At 42.1% G+C, this 18514-nt stretch overlaps 1 protein-coding gene across 7 annotated transcripts in view; it reads left to right on the forward strand.

The window, feature by feature from the left end:
* STARD13 (StAR related lipid transfer domain containing 13) overlaps nucleotides 1-18514 on the forward strand; it is a 328326-nt gene that overhangs the window by 161179 nt on the left and 148633 nt on the right. The window contains exon 1 of one of the 7 annotated variants that reach the window (XM_068930089.1): nucleotides 2212-2390. The exons of 4 other annotated variants lie outside the window; for them this stretch is intronic. In XM_068930089.1, coding sequence (XP_068786190.1) covers nucleotides 2267-2390 — 124 coding nt within the window. In that variant the 5' untranslated portion in view covers nucleotides 2212-2266. Of the gene's footprint in view, nucleotides 1-2211; nucleotides 2391-16687; nucleotides 16793-17902; nucleotides 18001-18514 lie in introns of those variants that run through there. 2 more of the 7 variants (XM_009686494.2, XM_009686491.2) reach the window with 2 other exon arrangements.

Consider the following 18514-nt stretch of genomic DNA (forward strand, 5'->3'; position numbering starts at 1 on the left):
AGATTAATAAGTGTTTCTGAATGAGTTGCATAGCTCAATATGCTAAATTGAAAGTATAGGAAAAGCTTGATATAACTTGAATAGCAAAATGAACCAAAAGATTATCTAGAAGATAATCGGAAGAATGGCAGCAAAAAAAAAGGTCTAAAAGGGGAGATAATATCTGTTATGGTATTGCTACGGACCTTCTGGCTATCACAGAAAGTAACTGAAGAAATGAAGATATGTTCCTGACAGGCTGGGCATAGTAAGAGAGTGCATTGAAATGTTGCTGCCAGAAGACCGCTGCTGAAGGTTACAGGACTGACGGGCCCTGACCTATATTTGAGGGAAATGACACAGCAATATGATACATACCCTTCAAAACTGATGCCATGATTTCACTTCTAGACTGTGACACTGCTGATCTTTATATGGCAGTTCAGTCCCGTATCAGAAATGAACTGCTAGCTTCAATCTCGTTCCTAATGGACAGGAGCCCATAACAGGAAACAAGCATCGTACGTGATACATACTGGTACTGGCGATGCTGATAGGGAATTAAATAAAGTGAGGCAGAGGCCAGAAGAAGGTTGGGTGAGGAGGGGAGGGGACTGGAGGGGCTGTAACTCTCTCACCTCCCGTTAGCAGCAGCTCTAGAGCGTGGGATGTGGAAACATTTGCACAGTTATGCTGTCCCCCTTCCAGATCACGGATGCATCTGGCCCTGGAGGGCGTCCTTTCTTTCATAAGAGTTTGTCCACTCGGTTTCAGGACATTGTAGTTGCAATTACAGAAGGAGGATCATCGAATAAGATCTTTATGAGGTCTGTACTTTACAAGTGTATCGTCTCTACCGCATCAGAGGAAATATACTAGATTAAGACGTATCTTGAGCATTTTAAGAACAGAGACAATAAAAAACTTATTTACAAATTCTCACCAGAGAATGAGCACAAAATGTTATTGAAACTGAATGGTAACACGGAATACATCTGTTTGTTAGCTTTCACTTTGCATGGGTATTGCTGGCATGACAGCCTCAATTTTAGTTTAAACAAGACAGGGGTCTCTATACTGTTTCACACGACAGCTTCACCAGGCTGTTCAGCTGCTTTGGTGTATGGCACTCGCTTTAAGTAACACCAGCCCCTTCGCCACCCGCCATGGACATTCTGCGATAGTAATAAGTAATAAATTATGGTCCGTAACTTAACAAAACGAAGCCCCTATCGTCCTTCTCCACTCTCAGTCTCTCCAAGCTGTGAACCGTCCGGTCTGCGGGTGGCCAGGACAGGGAAAGAGCAGCAGTGAGGACAGGACCTCCCAGCTCCCTGAGGAAGAGGAGGCCCAGCCTCGGTTTCCCAAACGGGGTAAGGGCCTTCTGGCTGGTCTAGGGACGGAGGAACTCGGATTCCTTATTTTTTTTTTCTGTAAGTCTGTGTAAAAAGTGACCACCAGAGTTCAGTTTGAAAACTTTTTAGGAGTGGGTAGAGAAGAGGAGCTAATGAGAGGAAGGGTATGGAAGGGACGGAGCCGGAGGAGGGAGGCCAGGAGATAAGGCAGAGAAGAGGAACGGGAGCGACGGTGCGGTGAGGAGTGTGACTTGAACCCTGGTGGAGCGGGACTGAAACGGCTACTACTGCTTCCTGAGGCGAGAGATAACCCCGCTGCAAGCCAGCCTTGCTGTCACCTCCGGGCGGCCGGGCCCCATGGCCCGGGGTGGCCGGTGCCCACCCTTCGCCGGGGAGCTCCGGCAGCCCTTGACCCCGCAAACCGCCCGGCGGCGGCCCCCAGCGCCGGCTCCCCGCCGCCAGCAGCGTCAGGAGCGCTGTGGCAGCGGGGTGACCACCCTGGGAGGAGGCCGCGGGGCAGCCGGGGCGCGGGCCGCCATTTCCTCCCGCCGGCCCCTCGCGGGCAGCGGCGGCGGTGGCGGCGGGGGGACCCCGGGTCGCGCCCCCGCCCTCCTCCGCCGCCTTATCTCGGGGGCGGGAGCGGGGGAGGAAGGGCCGCGCGGAGCCGGGACCCTGGGGGAGGCTGGCGGCCAAGCTGCCGCCCCGGGCGAGGCGGGCAGGGCTGCGGAGGCGGCGGGCGGCGCTCAGGTGAAGGGGCCGCCCGCCCGCAGCCGCCGTGAGGCGGGCTCGGCTCGGCTCGGCGCGGCGCGGCTCGGCGCGGCGGGGCTGCCCCGCGGCCCCGTGTGGCCGCCACGGCGCGTCGCCGGCGAGAGGAGCCGCCGGCGCTGAGCGGAGCTGCCCGGGGCGCCGGGCGGCATGCGGAGCGGCCGAGGATGAGCAGGGAGCGCCGCTTCGGCAAGCCGCAGCTCCGGAGATCGCTCAGCGAGCAGCTGCGGGACTCCACGGCCAGAGCTTGGGACTTGCTGTGGAGGAATGTCAGAGAGAGACGGCTGGCAGGTCAGTGCCGCCGGGCGGGGCGCGGGCAGCACCCCGCCACCTGCCCGGCGCCCGGGCTGAGACGGGAGTCACCCGCGTCTTGCCCCGGCAGCGTTGCCGGCCTCAGGTGGAGACCAGGAGGAGGCAGAGCGGGAGGGCGCGCGCCCGTAGGCGGAGCGGCGCGGCGGAACCGTGGTGGCAGCGCCTTGGCGCTGCACCTGCAAACGCGCGGCTTGTTCGCGTTTGTCGGATACCTCCGAAGCGCACACAGGGCGCAAATGCGGGACGCGAGTTACAGCGGGGAACGGCGCCTGCAGGTTTGTGGGCAGAAGCACGTGTAAAGAAGGCGCCTGTGCCGAGCTAGGTGCCTCTTGGCAGGTTCTGCGGCGCTGTTGGCAGCTTGGTGACCTTGCCTAGGGCGTTGTGACATGCCGGTTTTTGTATAATGTTAAGGTGAACTGTGTCTAATAGGCGCGTCTGAACTGTGTCCACAGCACGTTAGTTCCTATGTGCAGGCAATTAAAATAATGGATATAAATTGCACGGTAATTTTTGAAAAAATCAAAGTGGGTGGCTTCGATGCTGAGTTACTAAACCTGCTAATTTTGGGATGCTACCCAAAATATTGATCTGTCTTCCCATATCATCTACCTATTCCTGTATTAAAAGTAAATGCGAGCAGACATTCAGCAAGGATACTGTTCGCTATTTTTTTTTCTTTTTAAGTCAAAGACAACTATTGCTTGATTGAGCAAAGGACCTGGGCGGGCTGCCATGAAGCTGCAGCCAAGTCCTTAAAGTGACTGTGGATTAAAACTGATGGAGTCAGACTTTTTAGTTAAGGTGGATAGAGTACAAAAGTCTCGGTTTTACGTTCCCCCGTAATTTAAGTGTTTTTCATAACATGCTGATGACACTGCGATGCAGGTACCCTTTAAATAAAGGAGTTATCTGACAGCTTAACAAAACGTGTAAAATGTGTACAAACAATATACGTGTTGATTCCAGAGATGTTCTGTTGTTCAGATGCTTTTACGTCTTTGGGATTTCTGTCCTTGTTTTTATATTTATTTGTCTCACTGGCTTGTGTAGCTGCAGCGCGCGTTTCTGTGCCCCTTCTTCCCAGCTTTCGTTAATGTGGAAGCATGGAATTTAAGCTGATCTAAATGTGTCTTCGTTTGCTGGTTGCCTGACCAGCTTCTTATCCGTTGCAGTAAATCCCATCTCCCTGAGGTAGATGGTTGTACGACTTCCCTTTTTCCCAAAGCTGGCGTTTGTGGTTCAGCCCAGAATGACAGTCAGAGCAGCAGTGTAACTGGTAACTAGTATTTAAGAACAATGACGGAGACAAAAAGCAGTTTTAACTGTCAGTCTGCTGTCATAGTCCAACCTTCATGCCAAATGAAGGCTTTTGATCAAATGATGATTGCTTTGCAGGCTTTTTACCCAATTACTCTTTCAACCTACTTTACTTTTTTAATCTATTTGTATAGGTTTCAGACATCAGTTGCTTGACATATGCCCGTAAAGAAAGTAAGCACAAGGCAGCCTCCACTTAGTTCATTAAAAAAACATGATCATACAGGTTGGAAAGGACCATAGAAGGTCTCTGGTTCTACCTCCTCAAAGCAGGAGAGCACCAGGCAGACCAGACCAGGTTGCTCAGGGTCTTCTCTAGATTTCCTCCGGAAGTTTTTCTGCATTGACGGTTCACATGCTGAAGGAGAGAGCAGGTCCTGTTTCCCCATGGAGACACAGCTGGGCTATGGGTGCATTCGCTGGTGCAAGGAGCTGAACCTTGGCCAGAGCGAGGGGAGAGCTGGGTCTTGGCTCGGTCCCCCTCAAAGCAGCAGACAGTAGTGATGGGTTGCTGTGTAAAGTAAGTGGTGCACAACAAGACAGCTCCAGTGTGCTCTTTCCCTCCCTCCACCCCACCTCACGCCCTACACAGCGGAAGTGATGAGCAAGCAGCTTTGTTCCCGGTGTGCTCCTGGGTCAGGACTACTTTATATTCTCTCTTAATCAGGAAGGATCTGTGGTGCCCAGCAGCTTTCTGTTTCACTGACCTGGATTTTCTTCTGTTTAAATAAGTGAGTGTACGCATTACAGAGGCGTAAATGCCAGTCTTAGTTTTTCTGTGCTTTTCATACTTTTGGCAGAGGTAGCTTTTACGCCGGTTGTGTTCCTGCTACGCTTGCATTTTACGTTAGAATTCATGCACACATTCCTTTTCTAGTGTGCTTATTTTTATGTCAGTTCAGGACTGGAAAAACAAATTAAGATGTGAAAAGGTATCTAGTACACTCATACTCAGTGCTAATCCTCAGTTGACTGCGTTTTTAAAGAAATCCCCAGTGAACTGAATTTTTGAGGCTTTTTACTACAAACAGAATAGAGTAACTTAGGCCATGATAAAGGATATGCTTGCAGCCCATTAAAATAACTGATCATGAAGTGAACCTCAATTTTAACTCCATTGTTGGAATGGGGCTTTATTGATCTGAAATGTTATATAAAACGTTGTTTTAGTGTTGGGGCAGTTCTGAGCCATAGGCTGTTACTGAAATCCATTGATTTAGGAACTTGACTTACATATTTAACAAACTCTCTAAAAAAAGTAATGACCATAGGGTGTTTCTGAGATCCCTACTAAAATCATGCTGACCTGTAATAGTAAAACACAACAAACTATAGTTATTGCTTCTATTTTATGTAACTGAAGAGAGCCACCCATGCTCTGAAATTCTTGCAGTCATTATACACTAAAAAAATACACTAAAATATATTTAAGTTTTGAAGTTCAGTACTTCAAAGTCAGGAAACGCCAGAGGTAAGGTTGCCGCGTTGTTCAGTCTTCTTGGCAGTGTAGTGTTGTGCTTCAGTGACACGATCATGTTCCCTTTTTTTTCCACTGAACTTTTCTGCCTCATTCAGTGCCTAAGGATGTGCTGGTAAGATCTCCATTGCTTAGTATGTGAAGCTAGAGCCTGGGATACTGCAGCCTTCTCAAATCCTGGAGCGAGTGCAGAGTTACATATTTCTTCAAGTGCTTTTCTGTGGTGCGTATGAGTGCTGAGCCTGAGTACTTCATACCATTAATGTTTTAACTGTATTCCTAGAAGCTGTGAGGTTACATTGTTCCCATTTTACAGATAGGGAACAACGAGATTAAACTCAGCTGTATCCGAAACTCTGAGTGTTGGAACTTGAATTTTCACTTTTTTTCCCCCTCGGAGAGTTATCGCTCTGGGAGACTCCTACTGCACAGCGCTCCCGCAAATCAGCTTCCAGGCTCTAATTGTCCAACACCCAGGAGATAAGTAACTTGCAATTACTGGCCATCTGTTGCAGTTTGTTTGAAGTGACTTGCTCAGCACCAGCTAGGTAGGGATAGAGCTCCTAGGGCACTGTTTACCTGGCATAGTCTCAGAAACTCCGTTTTCTTTTCCTCCGGTCAGTCTCCCACCCTCTGCTGCATGCTTTCCAACTTCAGCAAGAAAGGTAGCAGGAGTTCTACAATCATTGGCTTAATTAACGATGTGACTCTGATACATTACGAGATCATTGACCATCATGAGACAGGGACCCTATGGAAATGCATGTGATGTGGGAGAGACTGTTCATAATGGGAGAAGGGTTGATTTAGGATTAAACAAGCAGCTTTAATGCTGAGATTTTCTAATGCTTGAACACTTGACTTTGCAACCATAACATTCTCTTAATAATGGAAAGTTTTTTCTCTCTAATTTCCTGGGTTTGGCCTTGTGCCTTCACAGATAAATTGCTGCAAGGATTTTTGCACTGTTAGGCAGCCATTGCTATGACTTCATTGTAGATGTACCCTCAGCCTTTGCCAAATCTCTTCTCACTTGAGCTTCTTCTCCCAACATATGTTGTATGTTCTGTGTTCTCAAAGACGTTATCTCTCTCCCCCATTTGATTGCCTCTAGCTGTTCAGGGATAGCTCCCCTTTTCTCTGCATTGAAGTCCTGACTGCTGACAAGGGAACATTAATAGTACGTGACAGACTATCCTGGAGCTCCCTTCAGCAGCTGCTTGGTGTGATTTTTGGGGAAGGATCTGCTCAGCTACTCCCACCTGGTTTTGGGCTTGGCCGTCCTCTGCACAAATGGAACTTGGTGGCAAGTTTTCAGTGCTTTGCTCAAATTGCCATTTGCAAAGATTTTTTTCAGTGGCTGATTAGGAGAGCACCTTGACACTAGAGTGACTTTCCTTCATTGTGAAATTACAGGTTTCCATTTCAGTGGATAAAGCACTAGAGTTTCTCAGTGATATAACATGAAGATTTGCAACGGGACAACATCATGGCTTAATTTTATCTTGGAAATGGTTGGCCTGCAGCATCAAAAATCAAACCAGGAGTATGAAGCAAGCTTTTGACAAAGAAAATTTTAGGCTGGTCAATTAAGGTTTGGCAACTAAAATTGGGATCTTTAAGTGAAAGGGGTTAGAAAACCTACTGTTTGGGTATCCTTAACCATTCAGAAAGATCTTATACACTGATTTGCAGCTACAAGACTCTCTTCAACTGTGACCAAAATTCATTTATATTAGCAATGAAACTGAACATTAGCTGAAGTAGGCTAGAAAATGGAAAATAATTTGTCCAGCTGAAAATGCAAGAAAGCCTTGTAAGGCAGAAAGTAATTACCGCATCAGAATCTGGCAAGGAAATCAAGGCAATGCCCCTTCTCTGAAAAGTAACTTGTGGTTTGTTTGTGGGTTGTTTTGTTTTTATTGCGTGCAAATGATCAGGCATAGGTTAGTGATTGCACCTCTGGCAACACAGTGCTCCCCAGCACCAAGCTGAGGTGTTGATCCTGCGGGAGCTGGAAGAGAAAGTGGCTGTTAAACTAGCGGACACAACCAGTATTATATGAATTTTAGCATTTTGGTTGTGCATGTATGGAGCCAAGACCAACCATATTTCTATGGAGCCAAGACCAACCATATTTCTGAAGACTGAAGAAGCTTGAAGTGCTATGGGTGCTGCATAGTTTTTAGTTTTCAATTAAAATTAAACATTTTCATAAGCTTCATTAGGCAACTTGTTTATGCATAATTTGTCCCTCCTGAGGCACTTGATTTTGGGTGCATGATGTGTCCTGAGGTCACTGTTATGAAACCCAAAGGAAATGAATGTACCCAGGCTCTCAAGTCCTCCGAGGACCCCGAGCAAAGGCTGTAATCTTGATACAGGGTGAACCTTAAGTCTGCTGCATCTTACTGTTATTATATTATAGAGATTTCTTCTTACTGCTGCATCTTACTGTTATTATATTATAGAGATTTCTTCTTAATTAAGACCTTTCTGTACAGTGCAAATGTAGCAAGTTAATCTAATTAAAGTAGTTCAAAAAACAGTAATTTTTTAATAGAAGAATTTTGCAAGGCCAGTTTGCATTAGGGATTGTGGGAGATATGTATGTAAAATCCTGTATTTGGTGTGCATACTTGCATACTCTTATGTTCCATTTTGAAATTATACACATATGTTTTCAGAAAGCAAAGTAAAGATGTTATAGTCTTGTTTTCCAGCTAATGCATTGGAGAGTATAAGATGCTGATTCTTGGGTATGTAGATAAGATGTATATGTGTGAATTCCCCCAGCCCTACCCCGTCAATGAGAAAAGACTGCTCTTTGTCCAAAAGGAACATTATGAAGGATTTTCTTTATTCAGGATGGAGTGCTTCAGGGAAGAAAGAAAGAGACTTATGATTGATTCTTTTGGTCAGGCATGCCAGGCAATTTTCTGTGGTTCATCAATCCTAGCCGAAAAATTAGTCATTAATCTCATTAATATAATTAATCATGCTATGTAGTCTATATTAATGTTAGGAACCTTTTAAGGTGAATTTCTTTAAAAAATACAGATGTTCTTCTTTGCGTGCATATTATATCAGTATTCTGTAATTAACTTCTCCTTCCCTAGACACTCTCTGAAGACCAGTAGTGTGAATCTGAAAAGGGGGTGATGCCAGCAAAATACCACCATTGTTAGTTCTGTTACTGCTGGGTTCTCATGACCCTTGGGAACAAAAAGTTAATTCCAAAAATACGTTTACAAAAATACCAATATGCTCAACATGAGAAGTGTTTCTTTATCAGCATGAGACTAAGGAGGGGGTTGATGGAGGACTCCTCACTGTCTCAAAATTCAGAGAACAGTTCTGTTTTTCTTGTTTTCCCCTGTAACATGGGGAATGACTCCGGAAGTGCAGCACAGGCTCTGAAGGTGACAAGAAAATTCATCTTCTATTTTTACAATAACACATATTTTCTATATTTGAGCAAGTCCTACTTCTGTCAGAGAGGTATACCGGAGATTTTTTTTCCAAAGAGAAATTCAGTTTTGATTACTCAATAGCACCATTACTTAATAGCACCACTCACACTTACACTGTGAGATGCAAACCTTGTAAGAAGCTTTACTAATAAGATGATAAATCAGTTATGATAATAGGAATAGGTACCATTTGAATCAGTCATTTTCTACATGGTAGTTATTTAGAAAAGATCCTTGATAAATCTCATTTTTTCTGGAGCTTGGCTGTTCACTGATTTTAATGGCACATTAATCCTTAGAATGTACCTGTAATTTGTCTAGAAAGTTATTGTGTTGGTCCTTTTTATAGTACAACTTATTTAAAAAAAAAATTTTTTGCGACTAATTTCATGTGGTTCCTTGAGCATCCACTTGATTCTTTCAGTTCCCAGAAGACAAATGTTTATCCTATATCTCTCCATATACGCATGTGCCCCAGTTCATTCAACCTGTAGCTATTTCCTCCGTGGATAGAAGAATGCTGATAGTGTCAGTATGCTACAGCATGCATTTATGGAGGATTCCCGTAAGCATTGTAATTATGGCTGATGCTTGCAGACCAAAGTTACAGTACTATTTTCCCAGAAGCAGTATGTATAATACAATGTTGTGTAAGTTCCTGTATGTTTAGATAGATGTGTTTACGGGTACTCATATTTTTCTATGATATGTTGGAGCTCATAGAGACTGATGTAGATGTTTAACTTCCTTGTCTGGCATTAAACTGCAATGGCATTTTTCCATTCCAAGAGTGTTTCTTAGTATCAGTCATGGCATATTAAATTATATATCTTCCATTCCTGAAAATCATAATCATTTGCTTTGGTTAGTATTATTTCTCAGTAACTTCCTATTAGGTGTTTTTTATTTATTGGTATGACTTTAATTCTACCGTCTACATTTCATATCCCCATGCAACTGAATTTATTTATAATATTAACTCTGCCAGAACATTTATATAGAGCAGTTATAACCACAATAAACTTTTAGCTCTTATGTGAACACCATAATAATTTGCATCAATACAGTCTCATTGGTGGCTGGCCAACAAATTCCTAAGCATAGGAAATATCTGGATTCAGTAAGGCCTTGAAGATTGGACTCCCACTCCTCTGCTTTCCAAACTACAGTAGGATGTGATTTTTAATTTAAGAAGTCCATGTAAGTTTCAGTTTTGAAATGAATTTTGTGTCATCACTTTTTATTTGAATGAAAAAAGCCTCTTAAAAAATGTCCCACACTTTATTGTTTTCAGTTGCTCCTAAGGATTCAAAAAACTCAGAGGACTTAACAATCAGATTTCTGTAATATCTGCCAGCAGTACCAGAATGGTCTTATTTCAGAGCAGAAGTTTGACTCTCTGATTTATGGTTCTTTTCTTCTATTTTGTATTTCTCAGATTTCTTTGATGTGCCATCTTGCTCTTCCTGTTTTCTCATTTTTTTTCTGTCATAGCATGGCCAATTCCTGCAATGTTGTGTATCATAATTCCTTTAAAACACCATCTCTGAGTCACAACTCATTGAGATACCCAGCTTTCACTTAATCTCAAGTTCATAAAGAAAAGCTTGAAAATGGCAACTTCCAATTCTGAAAAGAGAGAAAACAAAAAATCCAATATGTTTTATACAATGTTATAGGTTTAGGCCAGTCTCTTGAGTTTAGAGGAGTGATACCTGTCTTATTCTCGAAAATTTAGTTTGAGGAAAGTTAAATCATCAAATAATACAGAATTTGTGATGGCTTCTTTTGATTATTACAGGCTTAAAAATATAATGGTAGTGTAAGAGTCTCCTCTACTTGCATTAGAGCACCTGCAAGAACACTGTATTTCAGTGGCTCCTTTGCAGGTCCTACTTATAGTTCATAACTGAAAATGTTTTAACATCGGACCATCCTAATGTAGCATGTACTGCTACGTTAGCAGTTAGCTAACTGTTAGCTAACTGTTAGCATGTAAGCTAACATTAAATATGTACAGATATGAGTACATTAAGTAACTATTGTACAAGCAGGCATGAGAAACATTTGCAGTTCATGGTTCTTGGTTCCAAAAAACCCAAAACTCAAAAGCCAATTCAATTAATTTAGTTAAACAATTTCATGTGAAATACTCTGCCACTCCTTCCAGTAGAGGGCAGTAATTTACACTCAGTAATATAAATTAGTATGTGTATACCACATGCATCACAAAATACTAGACACAATAACCAATTTTATTAAGATAGTAAAACATTCAAGGCATACTAAGTTGATCAAGTATTGAGTGCCGTCTGGAAGATCAACTTTCTATACTTTTGCAGCAAGCCTTACTCAAATTTAATTGTCCTAGAATTTAGGCATATCATACCCAGCTCGCTAAACTGAATCAAGTACCTCCGCACGTCCTGAAGCCATGCACAAAGTCATGCAATGCATGCCCTCAGTTAGTGCTGTAAAAAACCCACCTTGAGGGAGTATAACACAACCCTTGCATCATTTCAGACACCTAAAGCAAGAAAACCATGCCAAACAGTATGTGTTAAGGATCCCAGTGTGGAGGTAGCTGTTATCCTCTGCAAGTGCTAGCACAGAGCAGTGCGGGCAAAGCACCGTGGCATCGCTTGGCCTGGAGTCCTGTCATCACTTCTGTGCAGATATATTTAGCAAAGTGAAAGTAGCCCAAAATTCGTAGGCCGAAAAAAGGAAGCTTTCAGCTAGTGTACAAAGCAAAACTAAAACACAATCTGCTGTATGTGAAGTGATCAAACAGAGTGAATTGTTTCAACAGATAGTTTCATACAGATAGTGATATGTTTTTTTTTTTCCTGGTGCTGTTGGACAGTAAGTACACAGAAATTTTTCGTGTCCTGAGATTTTTACAGATCCAGCAACATGCTGTAATGCAGTGGCCCTGCATTACAGACCCTGTACCTTAAAATCATTCTGTTTCTGTAAATTGAAACAATTTCATTGCTAATCATCTGTCTCAAAACCCTCAACATTTGAAAATTTATGCTTAGCTGAAAAAATGTTTAAACTTCAAGCATTACTCTAGCGCGAATGCTCACATATCATTTGAAAGGTGGGATTCAAACTCTTCTTTGAAATCACCTGACTATATTATTTTCAAGCATTTATGAGATTACACTACATCAGAAAACAAGCTAAACTGGTGCAGGGCAAAACATTTTAAAGTGTATAAGGCCCAAGAACTTTTGAAATGTTGACTGTCTGCATGTTAAGATTTTAAGGATCAACATAGCTGCTTTTCAAAGTTGAAGGTGTTGTTGGGAGAGCTGCAAAGGATCCGCCTAACCACAAAAGCGGGTCATGACTTGCAGGCATCTTAGGCTTTGCCTGGGAAAGTAGCCTTTGCCAAACATGTGGTCAAATGGATAGAGCTTTGTGAATCCTTGAACTAGATGATCTCCAGAGGTCTCTTCCAACCTCAACTATCCTATTCACTTACAAAGTTTTAGATGGTGCATCTATATGGAAACACTACAGGAATACCTTAGTGGCATTCCTGTAAATACTTTCAGAAGTCCGACCCTAAAAAACTTGAGTTACCTAATTCAAAAATAGCTTTAACACTTAATTCCATCAGTATTTTGATAACTTTACTTGTCACAGATCTAAGATAAAGCAGGGGTAGTCAGGTTCTCCTGTTGCTAGAGATAAATGAATTGCATTGGTGCTCCTGGCAAGCTAAGAAGCGTGTGTGAATCTGACCTAAGGGTAGCTTGAAATGCCTTTGTATTTGACCTTCTGTCACTGCAGTTTAGGAAGAAATTCAGGATTACTACCAGTCGCAGGAAGAAGGTAGCTTGAGGGAATGCTGAAAGAGTTAAGTAAAAACTGTACTGTTGTAAATGATACCTTCCTTAGTCAAAATACTGAATTATTATACTTAGCATTGGAAAGAAAGAGTTGCTTAAGATTTAGGAGCTACTTGCAATTGGGTCATAGTAGAGGGTTCCCAGAGGTGTGTTGCAAACATGTTAGAGTTTATTTTGGATTCACTGCATGGAGGAGAGAGGACCTCAGCCTCTCTCCCAACGTATTACTCTTATGTTATTTTTAATGCAAATCTCATTCCTCTGGCAAAAGCATCGTCCCCCCACCCCCGGATGGCATCTTTTTAATAGATTATCGAGAATAACGTTGTAAATTATTTGAGACTCTGAGTCCTTTCTGTGATGTTTTCCTGCTGAAAGAATATGTGATTGGCACTTCATGCTTTTGCTCATATTAAGAGGTTTCTTTAACGTAAAAACAGATTTTATCTAGATCAATCAATTTTACAGGGAGATTTCAGCCATTGGATTTGTAGGAAGAAGGAAACTTTTTTTATTTATGACATTGCAGAGACCACAGCTGGGAATGCACCCATTAATAGATTCAAACAGATGGATTCTGACAAGTCCATGAACTATTCACACTCTTTTTTAGCAAATATTTTGCAGGAATCCCAACTTGCAAATGGTGCTTCAGAAACAAATACAGAATTGTCTATCTGAAGGCACAAAACAGAAGAGTCTTTAAAATGCTGTGGATTTGAATGATGAACAGACGGTAGCAGAGAGTGGATATCATTACAGTGGCAGTGAAATGAGGATTTTCAGCAACAGCTGGTACCACTTTTTTCAGGAAACAAAAATATTTGCTGTTTGTAGAAGTCGCCAAGAGAGAGTAAATGCGCATCTTCAGACTAGCGCTCTAAATAAAGTAGCTGAAATAAATAGAATAAAATGATACAATATGGGCAAGTACTAGAAGAGTTGATATCGAGTTGAGAGAAAACTGATAGGAGGAAGATTGCTGTGCAATAGCAGAACTAGTGACTCAGATTATGGCCTTTCAAGTAAAACTAGTACAGGGCATGCAGTATTTCTCTTCATTTTTTCAGACCTTGATTTGTAGTTTTAAAACTTACCTAAATATCACTCTATTTCTGCTATCGTAGGAAGGTAAAAATGGCAACTTATTCTTCTTTTCCCGTTCACTTATTACTTCATCCACCTGCACCAAATCTTCTATTTTTTGTCTCAATTGAGATTTTCAAAGCCACATATAGCTTTGAGCCCATCAGCTACCTTTGAACAGACTGGGAAATTTTATGGCCAAAAAGCCCCAATCAGCTTTCAAAATGTCAGTAATCTCTATTAACACACATAATTTGACGTACATACTCTGAACCTCTTTCTACCTGAATTTTTGCCATATGGTCAGGTGTTTGGGTTTTTGCCCTTTTTTTTTCTTGGGAAGAACACCTGTAACTTCCTAATTAGTCAAAGGCTAGGACCAATTTTCTCTGCTAGTTATACTTGTGAAAATATAGAGCAACTCCTCCAAAATCAGCAGGAACATTCTGGATTCTGATGTAATGATGACTTTTGTCAGCCTGGCCTGACTCAGTCTGTCACTACTGAAAATGAAGATGCTTTTACTGCCAGAGAACCAGAAGCATATTACATCAACTTGGCAAATGTGTATTTTGGTTATTTCAGTAGCTCTCTTATGACTGTCCCTAAAAGTTCCAAGTGCTTTTATTTCAGAAGAAAGCTGATAATTTTATTATGGCCTTAATTCAGCAGAGCGCTTAAATACACTACAAATTTAAACCCATAGCTAAGTGTTCCACCTGGCTGGAAGGGCTCTTTAGCTGTTTTGTTACATTTAACCTCTAAACCAACAGCATATCATTTTAAAAAATATGATCTCTGAAATCAGTGCAGTAGGATATCTGAGAATTCATTAGGAACAGGAAGGTACCAGAACGTACGTATTTCTGAAGTATAAGAAAGTTGAGGATGCTATACCTGATCATATTCAAATAGAGATCAAATAAATTTCAGAATCCAGGTAAGAGAAAGACACTGGCAAGTAAAATTGACTTGTTTTTTACAAAAACATAGGAATATGTACTTACAAAACTGCCTGAGCTGTTTCTTTTCAAGGCATCCTGAACAACAAGGACAGCAGGACAAGTGTTATCAACCCAAGGCATATACAATAATCCTGGCATGGCAGTGTTTTAAAGAAACTAACAAATGCAAGGGGATTATAAAACAGCTGGGATGAATTCTAGGTAAGAACACAAGAATCCGCAGAGCTATTTTAAATCTCTGGATTCTAGGTCACAACAGAAGCTACTATGCAGAACCCTCACTCTTTCACTCCTTCATGTCCCTTTCTCTTAAGGAAGGATCATGACTTTTAGAGCACTGGAACAATTATCTCTTCTTTTATGGTAAGAATCAGTTGGTGCAGTTGTTAGGGGTCTTGAAAATGGGAAGAAGTTTATTGCTGTGACAGATCAGGCAGCATATGGAAGGAAATAAGACATTCTCCAGAGACCGATTAAGTTTTTGCCAAGGCATTTTCTTGAAATTTTGGAAAATAAACAGGTCATTAATTAGGTCCAGATTTAGCTACTGCAAATAGTGCAAAGATGTTGCAAACTACACGCTTCCCCCTATTTGTTTTTACAACCCTTTCTATTTATGGATACTCTTACTTAATGACTTATTTTTGTAGTAAAGGGCATTGTTTTACACCGGAAGTCTCATCTCTCAATTATTTTTGCCAGTAGATGCCTAAGTAAAACATACAAGTCTGCAAAATTTAAGTGGAAGAAGCAGTCAGCAATAACACAATAAGTAGGAAATAATCAGCAGGTCAAACTTGTGTAAATAGGTCCTTTTCCCCTTCATGGTAAAGGAGAAAAGTTGTGGAAGACAGTAGTCTTCTATGAAGTTAGCATTTAATTCTATCCTGTAGCGGTTTTGCTTCTTTTTGTGTCGAGATCATGCTCGTATAACGATAGAAACAAACACACCACACCCAAGGACAACATCCTAAAAATCAGCTTGCCAATGAAAATGTGAATGCAATATATATGAACATTTTGCTGGCTTTTCCGAGGTATGTATGTGACAGGTGATGACAGCATCCACTAACCTGCCTGTCGACCCTGTTGAAGCACTCTCCGCGCCTACACTTTCCTAGCCAGATCAAGGCTGGGTCCAAGAACTGGAACGTCACGGCCAAGTCAACTAAGTTGTTTTACAGAATGACAGAAATACGTGAGAGAAGAATCTTCACTTCCTTTCCACTTAGGTTTCAGTCCCTGGAAGTACAGGCATTATGCTATGCTCTATCCACACAGCCTTGGGTCCTGCTACGAATAACAGACAGGTGGACTCCATCTGCCCTGACGTGCAAGCAGTGAGTACAGTACAGATGCGGTCTGAAAGGATTGAGCTAGTCGCACTAGGTCCTTTACCATCAGGACAGAAATAGGCACCTCCAGAGGCAAGTCCTGTCATCCTAAAATAGGTGCCTGAGACAGGTGGGATGGATTGTCCTCGGGTGCTGCTTATTTCTTTCTATAAACCTAGGCCAAGTGACAGCACTAAAGATATGTCTGGGTCAGTGACAGGTGAGGAAAAAAGCCGCCTCTTCAGCCACCACCAGAGTGTATTTGATATGGAAATCAGTGAGACAGTCATTGTAGAAGTTTAATTTTAGCAGTTGTTGGTCATAGCATCTCTGCCTTAATTTTAAGATACCTGCTCAAGAGAGCAAAGCAGCAGATCGAGCTGACAAGCCTCCTTTGACTTCAGTGACACTTACGCATACACTTAAAGTGAGGCATTCCAACGCTACCCAGTCAGTATGTCTAAACCTTGCATAAATGTATTTGCTTAGCTCTGCTTTTTCCATTTCCAGACAATTCTGGGATTGCAGATTATGAATTACACATATTTCGAACTCATACTGTGTTTATTGTAATAAAAATTGTGTGATTTGATTTTTGTTCCCTGGCTGCCTTAGCTAAGCAACAAGGATAACAGCCATACAAATTTTGTACTGCATATTTTAAGGTTAATTTTGAGGTTCGCTGTTCACTCAACTATCCAGTTATCTATGTTTAAATAGCCGTTGTACTTGGTACAGTGTACTCAGTCAGGCTAAAAGTCCACCAACTTCAGGTACCATATGTTTCACAATAGCTGCTAGGGGATGCCTAGGACAGCGTATAAGAACATGACAAGTTTATGGTATGACCTCTTCGCTTGCAGGTTTCAGTAAGTAGTTCTTTGATGATGTTGTTAACAAGGGTGCCAGTAAGGAACAGGGTAAGAGGGAGGTTCATGGTGTGACTATGTGTTTCCTAGCTGGGCTACTCCCAGGCTGGTGAGACACGGCGTCTGTTTCCCATTTGTAAACTTCTGGAAACGTGTAATCCCTCACATCACAATTGTTATTTTATAAGGGTATTTTCAAATCATTCACAGGTGTCATGACCAGAATTGTGTCCCCTCACATGAGCTTTCACTACTTTGAGCAAAGTTAGAGAAAGTTTATTTTAAAAGCAATACAGACTTCTTAGTGGTTTCAAAGCAAACTGTTCAGAACTCCATTTGTTTCTAATTTATCATACAACCTGTTTGTTTAGTAACATATTATGAACGAGTGAGTATATTGTTTGTCATAAGTTCTACAGGACAAGAAAGGAGGAAAAATAAAGACTGAAAGACATGAATCTCTGGTTCTTTTGCAATCCAAGTACAGAGTGCATACAAAGTACTTTAAAGCCAGTTTGATCTCAGCTACACAAGTGTAAATCCAGAGCATTTATAGGTAATCACTGAGTTATGGTTTGATGCAGAAGACCTTTATGAGCAGAATGGCCTGGAAAGACCTCCTTCAGAGCCCAATTTTGCCTTAGTTTCATGTCCTTTTAGGTGAATCAAAATCTAATTGAACAGGAACAAAAAATAATATCAGCAAACATAAGCAGAACCAACCTTTTTTCAAAGGTCAGGTGCATTTTAAGTTCTGCAATTTTTAGTTGCCTCATTTGAGATATTTTAAAGAGGTATGATGTTCAGCCTGAGGAAATCAACACTTCCAGGAAGTCAGAACTTTGAAAGTGTCATGGAAAATCTACCCAGGATGAGTAGTTCCTTTTGAAGGTCTTGGCCAAGGAATTTTTCCAGTAAAACTACATTCCATAAACATGGAGCAACACCTTAAGTAGACAAGAACAAATGAGGAGCAATATGAGGTTGATTTGAAAGAGAGCTGGATGTTCAAAAGTGGGACAGGGAGGAAAGCTGGTGGAGTGACTTGAGAGGGTGCCAGGATAAACAGTGTAGACAGGAATATTTTCATCAGGCTGGAATCAAGATAGTAAAAAAGAAATCGCTGCCTGGTATGGACCTTATTAATCAGTTCTCTTGGTCTGCATGTTTTGAACAGAGGAGGAACCAACAGAGGAAGAGAAGTCCTGGTAAGTGGTAGGTGGCAGAAGGAGGAGGACGTGCAAGTGAATGTATAGGTGTACAAAGTTAGAGAGGGCAGAGGCAGAGAAAGAGAATATGATCCAAGGTAGTACAGCTGATACGGGGTGGGAAGGAGGGAATTTCTGCCGGAGAATAATTCACACATTCTGCGCTGCTGCAGCCAATTAGGTTTTAGACTCTGTGGTCCTTCTCACTCACTAAAAACATTTTCCAAAGCCAGATTGTGGGTAAGGAGGGGAGCAGACTACGTGCACTTTCTCAGGAGAAGCAGTGTGGTGGCTGGCAAGGGAGCTAGGTGAAGCCCTCTACTCTGCATGGCTCCTGCTCTTTGGCAGGCTTCCATTTTGTAAGAAAACCACCTGCAGTGTGTTAGCTGGAATGACTTTATCCAGTTAGATGCATGAGCTCTGTAGTGTGTGCATAGTGCATTGCAAATTGTGAGTGGGAAAATAAACAAACAACTGATGTCTCTAACAGAGTGCAAGAAAGAAATACTGCTTC

This window comes from Struthio camelus, chromosome 1 (genome assembly GCF_040807025.1).
Source record: "Struthio camelus isolate bStrCam1 chromosome 1, bStrCam1.hap1, whole genome shotgun sequence".
Lineage (NCBI taxonomy): Eukaryota > Metazoa > Chordata > Aves > Struthioniformes > Struthionidae > Struthio > Struthio camelus.